The 10,620-nt window shown below is 42.2% G+C and overlaps 1 protein-coding gene across 5 annotated transcripts in view; it reads left to right on the top strand.

Moving 5' to 3' along the window:
• Positions 1 to 10,620, top strand: part of LOC123762726 (vascular endothelial growth factor receptor kdr-like) — a 471,742-nt gene that overhangs the window by 363,092 nt on the left and 98,030 nt on the right. For all 5 annotated transcript variants that reach the window (XM_069332305.1, XM_069332302.1, XM_069332303.1 and 2 more), the window contains 3 exons: positions 5,084 to 5,145; positions 5,317 to 5,526; positions 9,624 to 9,752. In XM_069332305.1, the coding sequence (XP_069188406.1) occupies positions 5,084 to 5,145; positions 5,317 to 5,526; positions 9,624 to 9,752 (401 nt within the window). The remainder of the gene's footprint in view (positions 1 to 5,083; positions 5,146 to 5,316; positions 5,527 to 9,623; positions 9,753 to 10,620) is intronic.

The following is a 10,620-nucleotide window of genomic DNA, read 5'->3' as shown; positions in this document are numbered from 1 at the left end:
CTACCTACACCTGCGTGTGGGCGGGTATGGTGGGTATCATCACTACCTACACTTGCGTGTGGGCGGGTATGGTGGGTAACATCACTACCTACACCTGTGTGTGGGCGGGTATGGTGGGTATCATCACTACCTACACCTGCGTGTGGGCGGGTATGGTGGGTAACATCACTACCTACACCTGAGTGTGGGCGGGTATGGTGGGTAACATCACTACCTACACCTGAGTGTGGGCGGGTATGGTGGGTAACATCACTACCTACACCTGCGTGTGGGCGGGTATGGTGGGTAACATCACTACCTACACCTGAGTGTGGGCGGGTATGGTGGGTATCATCACTACCTACACCTGTGTGTGGGCGGGTATGGTGGGTAACATCACTACCTACACCTGAGTGTGGGCGGGTATGGTGGGTAACATCACTACCTACACCTGCGTGTGGGCGGGTATGGTGGGTATCATCACTACCTACACCTGCGTGTGGGCGGGTATGGTGGGTAACATCACTACCTACACCTGAGTGTGGGCGGGTATGGTGGGTAACATCACTACCTACACCTGAGTGTGGGCGGGTATGGTTGGTAACATCACTACACACCTGCATGTGGGCGGGTATGGTGGGTATCATCACTACCTACACCTGAGTGTGGGTGGGTATGGTGGGTAACATCACTACACACCTGCATGTGGGCGGGTATGGTGGGTATCATCACTACCTACACCTGAGTGTAGGTGGGTATGGTGGGTAACATCACTACACACCTGCATGTGGGCAGGTAACTTCAATTTCTACACTTGACATTCAAGACATTAACCGTCATTGGGTTACACAATATTATATGGGGATATTAATAGGGTATTAAAAGTATCAACACAAGACAGAACACGAAACAATGGGTATAAATTGGATAAATTTAGATTTAGGAAAGACTTCGGTAAATACTGGTTCGGTAACAGGGTTGTTGATTTGTGGAACTAATTACCGTGTAACGTGGTGGAGGTGGGGTCCCAAGATTGTTTCAAGCGCGGGTTGGACATGCATATGAGTGGGAGTGGGTGGTTATTGATAGATAGGAGCTGCCTTGTATGGGCAAATAGGCCTTCTGCTTTTGAACATGCTCTTGCTGAACACCAAGAACATGTTATCATAAATACAGATTCAAGAACTGCCATTGAAACCTTGCAACAAGAACACATCCGTGACAACATCCATCTGATAACAAACGTCATATCATTAATGCAAAAACTCAAACATCAAGGTTGTCGGGTACTTATCAACTGGATGCCAAGTCATGTGGGAATAATAGGAAATGACATTGCACACAAAGCTGCAAAACTTGCAACTAAGAGAAGAAATATAGACATTTAAATACCACAGAGTCTATCACAGATTAAGAAAGTAATTAGAAATAGAGCAATGCAGAAGATGTACAGTGACCACAACACAGCAGTTGCAACATCAGGGTCTGCGGGTTGGTACAAGAATTCTATGAACTACGAACCACTTATTTTGATGAAAAAGAACAGTAGAACAACAGAAGGACACTTACATAGCACCAGGCTTGGATAAACATGTCAATGGGAAATAAGATTACAGGTTCCAGAATATGAAAGGAGATGTCAGCACTGTGGAGAAATGCCCGACAGACCACTGGAACATTAACTAACACAGTGCACAGTTACATCCACAACAGACCACTGGAACATTATCTAACACAGTGCACAGTTACAAACTCATTAAGATTTCAACTTAGATTCAACAGAGCTGGAGAAGTTGTTAAACACACAGGGGCAAAATCGTATTGAAGCGACCATACGAGTCATAAATACTCGCATTCCGCCTAAGTAAAACAGAAACAAGCAACACTTAGCGGGCCAGCCATAGACTTCGGTCCACGCAGGAATTTCCCTGAAAAAAATACATTTGTGTGTGGGCGGGTATGGTGGGTAACATCACTACCTACACCTGCGTGTGGGCGGGTATGGTGGGTAACATCACTACCTACACCTGCGTGTGGGTGGGTATGGTGGGTAACATCACTCCCTACACCTGCGTGTGGGTGGGTATGGTGGGTAACATCACTCCCTACACCTGCGTGTGGGTGGGTATGGTGGGTAACATCACTCCCTTCACCTGCGTGTGGGCGGGTATGGTGGGTAACATCACTACCTACACCTGCGTGTGGGCGGGTATCTGGTAAAATCTGGGATTGCACGTAGGGGCACAAGCCATAGAAGCTCCCCCGCAGGTCTAGTGGAGCTTGTGCTCGAGAAACGTTTTAAGCTCATCACGGCCCAGTTGGTAGTGCGTGTCTCTGGGAAGGGTAGAAAAGCGGGTGCAAACCCATCCATTGCCATAATATTTTTTCATATTTATTTTATTTATTTATTTATTTATATATATACAAGAAGGTACATTGGGTTTGTGAGAATACATTGGATAGTACAGTATTTACATTCTTGTAAAGCCACTAGTACGCACAGCGTTTCGGGCAGGTCCTTAATCTAGCAGATAATTTTAAGTAGGTAATTTCAATCAGAATTGATAAATGATAAAGATACATTACAAGAGGAAAATGAGATGAGAGAGATAAGTAGGTATATTAAAGCACATTGTTATATTAAAGCTCTGATTAATTACATTGACAGCGTGATTAGTAATTTAAACAAAGTTAATAGACACCAAACAGCAGATTGACAGCACATATAAGACAGCAATGATCACAATGGTAAAGATGTTCAGATTGGGTACATAAAGATTGGGAGACTGGGTAGCAAAAGATACAGATAAACAAGATTTAGAAACACCATACAACAGATTGGCAGCACATATAAGAAAACAGCAATGATCACAATGGTAAAGATGTTCAAATTGGGAACATAAAGGTTGGGAGATTGGGTAGCAATTGATACAGTGCAATTTTAAGGCAAAAAGTGAAAAACTATGAAGATGAAATTAGGTACTTTTTAGTATTGATTTTGAATGATGTAAAAGTTGGACAGCTTTTCAATTCAGTAGGGAGTGAGTTCCATAAACTGGGTCCCTTTATTTGCATAGAGTGTTTACACAGATTAAGTTTAACTCTGGGGATATCAAAGAGATATTTATTTCTGGTGTGGTGATAATGGGTCCTATTACATCTGTCCAAGAAGAGTTTCAGACAAGGATTTGCATTTAAGAACAGGGTTTTGTAAATGTAGTTGACACAAGAGAATTTGTGGAGTGAGATTATGTTTAGCATGTTTAGGGAGTTAAACAAGGGGGCTGAGTGTTGTCTGAAAGCAGAATTTGATATTATTCTGATAGCAGATTTTTGCTGAATGATGATGGACTTGAGGTGGTTTGCAGTGGTTGAACCCCATGCACAGATACCATAGTTGAGATAGGGATAGATTAGTGCATAATATAGAGAGATGAGAGCAGAGTTAGGAACATAATATCTGATTTTAGAGAGTATACCAACTGTTTTAGAGACTTTCTTAGTTATGTGTTGTATGTGGGTACTGAAGTTGAGTCTCTTGTCTAGGAATATGCCAAGAAACTTTCCATCATTCTTATTGCTAATGTTTACATTGTCAATCTGAAGCTGAATTGCATTTGTAGATTTGCTTCCAAATAGGATGTAGTAGGTCTTTTCTATGTTAAGTGTTAGTTTGTTGGTTGACATCCATAAGTGGACTTTTTTTAGTTCATTATTAACAACACCATTTAGTGTATGTGGGTTGGGGTTGGAGTAGATGAGGGTAGTATCATCAGCAAACAAATAATAATAATAATAATAATAATAATAATAATAATTTTTATTTAGGCAAAGGTACATACATAAAGAGATTTTACAAAGTTTGTTGGCTTTATAGATAAGAGCTAGTACATACAATGCCTAAAGCCACTATTACGCAAAGCGTTTCGGGCAGACAAAATAGGTTTCAGAATGTTAGAGACATTAGGCAGATCATTAATGTATATAAGAAAAAGAAGAGGTCCCAAGATGCTGCCCTGTGGCACTCCAACAGTTATTGGTAGAATGGGAGAGATTATATTATTGATGGCTACACATTGGTGTCTATCACTAAGATAGGATTGGATATAGTCCAGTGCATGGCCTCGGATTCCATAATGATGGAGTTTACTTAAGAGGTAATCGTGATTAACAGTATCAAAGGCCTTTCTCAGGTCAATGAAGAGTCCAATTGGAAACTCATTTTTGTCAAGAGCTGAGTAAATTATATCAAGGAGACTAATAATTGCATCGTTGGTACTCTTTTGAGAGCGGAATCCAAACTGACAGGGGCTAAGAATGTCGAATTTTACGAGATAGGAGTAGAGCTGTTTGTAGATAATTTTTTCAAATATTTTTGATAGTATGGGTAGGTTCGATATTGGTCTATAGTTGTTTATGTCTGACGGATTACCTCCTTTATGAACTGGCGTTACTCTTGCTTTTTTAAGGATATCAGGGAAGGTATGACACTCAAGGGATTTGTTGAACAGCAGAGCTATAGGTGGCGCAAGGGCATGGGAGGCGCTCTTGTATACAATGGATGGGATTTCACTGATGTTCCCAGCTTTGGTTTTTAGTGAGTGTATGATGGACACAACATCTGACGGGCTGACTGGTGAGAGGAGAAGAGAGTTTGGATAGCTGCCTGAGAGATATGTGTTGATATGTGTCTGAGTCTGTGGGATTTTACTTGCAAGGTTAGCACCAAGGTTAGCACCAAGGTTAGCATATATTCACAAGTAGTTGTGTGTGAGTAATTGACAATAGATGTAACGTATATTCATGTTTATATGAATAGTAAGTATGGACTAGAATATGTGCACACATTAAGGTGGATGCGCACATGATGATATGTGGACGGATGTGTATGGTAGTGGCTGGAACATGTTCATGTGGGGGTTGTAGGTAAGTGTATAGTTGATGTTAACATGAACACACGTGTCTCTGGATGCAGGCGAATATTCAAAACAGTTTTCATAACAATTCATGAATAAGTAAACAAGGCACTGAAATTTGGAATATGAATAACATATATTTAGATATAAGTAACAACTAAAGCTTAATTCTTGGTGACCTGGTGCAGGTGTGTGGCCGACAACGAGCTCGGCAACTCCACCTCTCCAGCCCTCAGCTTCATCGTTACTGGTGAGACACTCAATGCTTTATTTCCTACTTCCTGAATATGCTCCAACAATTATTAATGCTGCTTTATTATGTAAAATTAAGGATGAATAAAATTATAAAGCATTCTTACAAAATAAATATTAGTAGTAAATGTACAAAAGTTTGTAAGGTCAATATTGTTTCGTTGTGCAGATGGTGAATATGTACACCGGAGTGTGTCCCTGGAGGCGGAGGTGAACGGAGAGTCGCAGCGCCACCAGAACCTGCAGGTCCTGGAGGGCGACAACCTCACCTTCCGCTGTCGAAGCATTAAGGTGCTCGCCGCTGGGGCTTTACAGTGGAAGCTCAATGGTCATCCCCTCACAGACCGCGACAAGAGGGAATGGAAACTTAATGTGAAGAGTGAGTTATTTAATGTCATTTATGTTGGTAAATAGGAAGAGTATTATAAGTAAAATAGATTATATAAATGCACTTTCGTGCACAGAAACTGTATATATTATTGCATTAACTATTAGCTGAATATAAAATTAAGGGATACAAATTATTTCACCCTGAATGCAGAATGTCTCAAAGAGATCATCATTTCTAGCCACTGTTACGGAATTCTGCCTGGTTTTCCCTATTCCTGCATATAAGAGTCATTATTCCCTGTTTGTACATATCTATAAGAAGTCGTGGTTGATTTTATGACACTTGAGAGGAAGCATAATGTTGCAGTGTGAAGAAATTCAATTTTATGTTTATTTGGGCTGAGGCTATGAGACGAGACCGTCATCAATTATGGTGGAGTAAACCGAGGGGGGAGGCATTCACAGGTGCATTCTGGGTATGGCACTAGGCGTGGCATGATTGGTCGGCGGCTGGGGCTTGGCTGCGATGACCAATGGCGTCGCACTTCGGCCGTGACGTAGCATAACGTCAGGCGCCCCTGCAGCGGAAGGCGGGAGTCTGAGACACTTGCTACCAGGTGTCTCTTCGTAGGTATACTTCTCTTTCTGTAAAGGTGGTCTTGTCCTTTCTCTTATCGCTGTTGCAGGACTGTCATCTTATGAGGAATACTGCCGTCTTATATCGTGCGGTGCTGGCGGACACGCTACAGCTTGCTTATGGCATAGAGGTTACTTCTGCGCCATTTTGCAAGCTGTCTCGGGGTGTTGTTTCACCTGCGGCCTGCTCATGCACTGCCTGAGCCGTCCTGGTTGTTGGACAGGGTGCTCTCTTATCTCTCTTCCCCTGTTTAGGATTGTCTCTCCGAGGCTCTTTTTCTGTTGGCATTGGCCTCTGGGGGTCGGGTCGGGAGCTTCATGCTCTTCTCTGGCGCAGTGGTTTCTGCTCTTTTGGCTCTGCTGATAGGTTTGTTCATTTGCAGCCGTCTCCTTCTTTTCTTGCAAAGAATGAGACGGCTGCTTTCCGGAAGGGTCCTTTGGGTTGTTGATGGTTGGTCAGGTCGGGGGTGCATCATGTGTTGTGTCCGGTTGCAGCTTTTCGCCGTTATTTGCACGCCACGGCTTCTGTGTCTGGGGATGTGCTTTGGGTTCATCCAGTTTCCCTTCTTCCCTGATCCAGGGTTTGGGTCTCCCAGGTCGTCAGCAGGGTTATTCGTTCAAGCCAGCCTGTGGTCTACCCCCGTACCCATGACATTCGTAAGTTTGCTGCTCTTGCTGCCGTCTTCGGTAACATGTCATGGGCTGACATTTGGGAGCGGGGTTTTTGGCAGTGGAACAGGGTGCTGGCTGCACGCTACATGGTCAATGTTCCGTGGCCTAGTCGGGCCTGTATCGTTTTCGGTTGCAGCCAGTTGTCTCGACTTCGCATTGAGGGATGAGTGCCGACCGCCTCCCTGGTAAGTCCCTATTGCTTTCTTCTTTTGGTAAGCAGCTCTAGGGAGCCGAAGGGGCTTTCCCCAGAAAACCAGGGTTGAATGTAATGAAACACCATTTTCTGGATGAAACCCAGAGGCTTCCCGGCATCCTTCCCTCCCTCTGGTTAGCGTTTTTTCGTGTGTTTTTTGACATCCAACCTCAGAACTGGGGTGTGGGTAGCCGACGTCAGGAGTCTGGGGCTCCCCCTCCCCGGGAGGGGTAAGGGAAAAACTGCACAGACGGCGGTGCAGTAACGTGGTGACATCATACTCATTTGTTTGTTTTCCTTTGGGGAGTTCTGTCCACTCGTTTGACTTTTAGTGGTAATTTCAACCACAATAGTTTTGTTTTGGGATGCTTACCTTTCTGGGTGCCTGACCCGGTCGATGGCAGACATAGAATGCTCCAAATCACATGTGCCATTGCTCCTATAGGCCATTGCTCCTCTGGGCCATTGCTCCTCGTGCCTCTCTGGGGAGGCTAGGTTCTGGCTCATGGTCCCCAGTAGGCCTAAGAACTCCATTCACACTGACTGATGCCAAAGTCTAGTATATTCATATCAACCTGAATAAGCTCCGGGGAGCCTCCGGGTCTCGCCCAGAAAATGGCATTTCATTACATTTAACGCTGTTTTTTTACTCACTATGTACAACATTATTTAATGAGTGTGGGTTGAGGTCAGAGTTGATGAGGGTAGTATCGTTAGCAAATAATATATTTTTAAGAATGTTAGAGACATTAGGCAGAGCATTGATGTATATAAGAAATAGGAGAGGTCCTAGGATGCTGTCCTGTGGCACTCCTACGGTTAATGGTAAAGCAGGAGAGGTTATATCATTGATGGCTACATATTGGTGTCTGTCACTAAGATAGGATAGGATATAATTTAGGGCAAGGCCTCGGATTCCATAATGGTGGAGTTTAAGTAAGAGGTAGTTATGGTTAACAGTATCAAAGGCCTTTCTCAGGTCAATGAAGAGTCCAATCGGAAACTCATTTTTGTCAAGAGCTGAGTAGATTAAGTCAAGCAGACTAATAATTTGCATCATTGGTACTCTTTTGGGAGTAGAATCCAAACTGACAGGGACTTAATATGTTGAATTTTACGAGGTAGGAGTAGAGCTGTTTGTAAATAATTTTTCAAATATTTTTGATAATATTGGTCTGTACAATCATCCTGTTGTAATAAAACTCGTCATATCTTCTTTTAATAAAACTCAAAACATCCTGTTGTAATAAAACTCGACAAATCCTGTTGTAATAAATCTCAACACATCCTGTTTTAATGTAACAAGCTAAGCTTGGTTTAAGAAATTATAGATCTCAGATCATAGGGGGTTAAATTGTACCACGTGGTTTTACGAACTTGAGATCTGAGGGTATTCTTGACGAGCCGAAAGAGGGTCAATGGCTGGGGATTAAAGGATTAACAAGGAAAAAACAAAATAGCTGCGTCCCTGGTATTAATTCAACAAGTGATGAATAATTCAATAAATACAGTAATTTCAGTAATAACCAATCTGGTTTAAGGTCTTAAGTTAGTTTAACATGAATGTAGGGTAAAGATCAGGGTTCGTATACCGTCATAGAGAAAGTGACGTCATGTACGCCTAGGGGGTGACCACAGCCTACTGTATTATTAATTCATAACGTATAAATTCAAGAACAGGTCACCATTCATTATTGTAATTGGAAATAGCCGGACTCAAGATGCCTATAGAATTACCATCAGTTTTGATAGGAATTCAACTATCTGGGTTGGCCAGAAAATATGATTAGCTTGTTCAATTTGACCCTGCTTGGTAATTTTAGTAGCCAGAGCTGGTTGAATAATATTTGCTAGCCTAGTCTGGAACACAAGGCAGACTAGTTCAGTGTGGTTTGAGCAGCAACTGGGGGAACATCACCACCTCCTGAAGACCAGAAAAATATCAGGCTAGACTCAGAATATTACAGTAATGTGCTGCACAGTTTGGTACAGTTACTTCTCCATCCGTGCTTCTTGGGAATATTAAAGTTAGGGAGTGTTTCTTTTTATTTCCATTCTGATATTCTTGATTAATAAAGCTTGTTTAGTATTTATGGTGTTTTGAGTTCTCCCTTAAACATATGTGATTGTCTTTACCGCGGTCTCCATGAGTCTGGTTTATTGGACTGAGTCGGTATACATAATTCCAAGAAAGCCTAGTGTATTACTATTGGATGTATTCCCTTGGTTTCCGATTAATTCCCACACTTAACGTAAATTCATACCTTCCTCTCGATTAAATTGGAGATCCACATTTGGAGAATTATATATAATTGACGGTTTCCTGTTTCACTGTCAATTTTTTTTAGGGGGCTAATCAAGTAAGCGGATTAAGGTGGTGGCACCAGAGAAGGTCCTTGAGTTTGCTAGAGGCCTAGTACAGCGTCTTGGTGTTTGTAGTATCTAAGACGGTCACGAGGAGTGGACTGAGGGTTGAGAGTAGAGTTCTGGGGTCTCTCAAGGTTTAATAAACTAAGGGCAGGGTATAGTGAACGAAAGGAGAGCTAATACCCGGTCCCCGTTACATTAATAAAACTCAACAAATCCTGTTCTAAGACTCTACTCATTGCATAATATTGAGGCTGACAACATGAACCCTTTCTCAGGAAATGACTCGGAACTGTGTTACATCTCTGAGATGGTGATGGAGCATGTGACTCAGAGCGGGAACAACTTCAGCCTAGCCTGCACCGACCGCCCTCACCACAGCCTCGCCCGGACCGTCCGTATTAACCGTGAGTCTTGTCTCTTATGTACTATACATTAGTGTTTTCTTAGGTGCGTTATCTTAGTGTGTTATGTGCTTTCTCTAAGGGTTTTGTTATGCAATTTAGCTTAGTGTTTAGTTATGTGCTGTACTCTGGTGTTTTGCATGCTTTATCTTAGTGTTTTGCTATGTGCTTTACTTCCGTGTTTTGTGTGTTTTTCCTTAGCGTCTTGTAATGTTTTACCTTTGAGTTTTATGTGCTTTATCTAAGTGTTTTGTTATGTTTTATCTTAATGTTTTATTCTGTGCTTTACCTTAGTGTTTTATTGTGTGTAACAGTGCAAGTGTTCTTCACTGTTCTGAGTAAGTGCTTATAGTTGTGTGTTGTGAGTGTTAGATGTGCTGTGTGTGTTGTGAGTGTTAGATGTGCTGTGTGTGTGTGTGTGTGTGTGTGTGTGTGTGTGTGTAATTACCTAAGTGTAGTTACAGGATGAGAGCTACGCTCGTGGTGTCCCGTCTTCCCAGCACTCTTTGTCATATAACGCTTTGAAACTACTGACGGTCTTGGCCTCCACCACCTTCTCACTTAACTTGTTCTAACCGTCTACCACTCTATTTGCGAAGGTGAAAGTGTAATTACCTAAGTGAGTGCATCTTATTGCTTCGTAATTACAATTATTACTTAACCTATTATAGGTATAGCTTAAGTAATAATTTTAATTACGAAGCAATAAGATGCTTATCTTAACATACTAAGAAGGTTAGGTAAGGTCGGTGTTTTCTATGAAGCTTTTCAAGGTAAACTAGTATGTTTAGTATGTCACATATGCACGTATTTAATAAGTCAATATTGACTAAGAAAGTGCGAGAACGGGATGAAATTAACACTGCCGGAA

The sequence above is a fragment of the Procambarus clarkii genome, chromosome 27, assembly GCF_040958095.1.
Source record: "Procambarus clarkii isolate CNS0578487 chromosome 27, FALCON_Pclarkii_2.0, whole genome shotgun sequence".
Taxonomy (NCBI): Eukaryota; Metazoa; Arthropoda; class Malacostraca; order Decapoda; family Cambaridae; genus Procambarus; species Procambarus clarkii.
The sequence above is the reverse complement of the archived record's forward strand: the minus strand, read 5'-3'. Positions and strand labels throughout refer to the sequence as shown.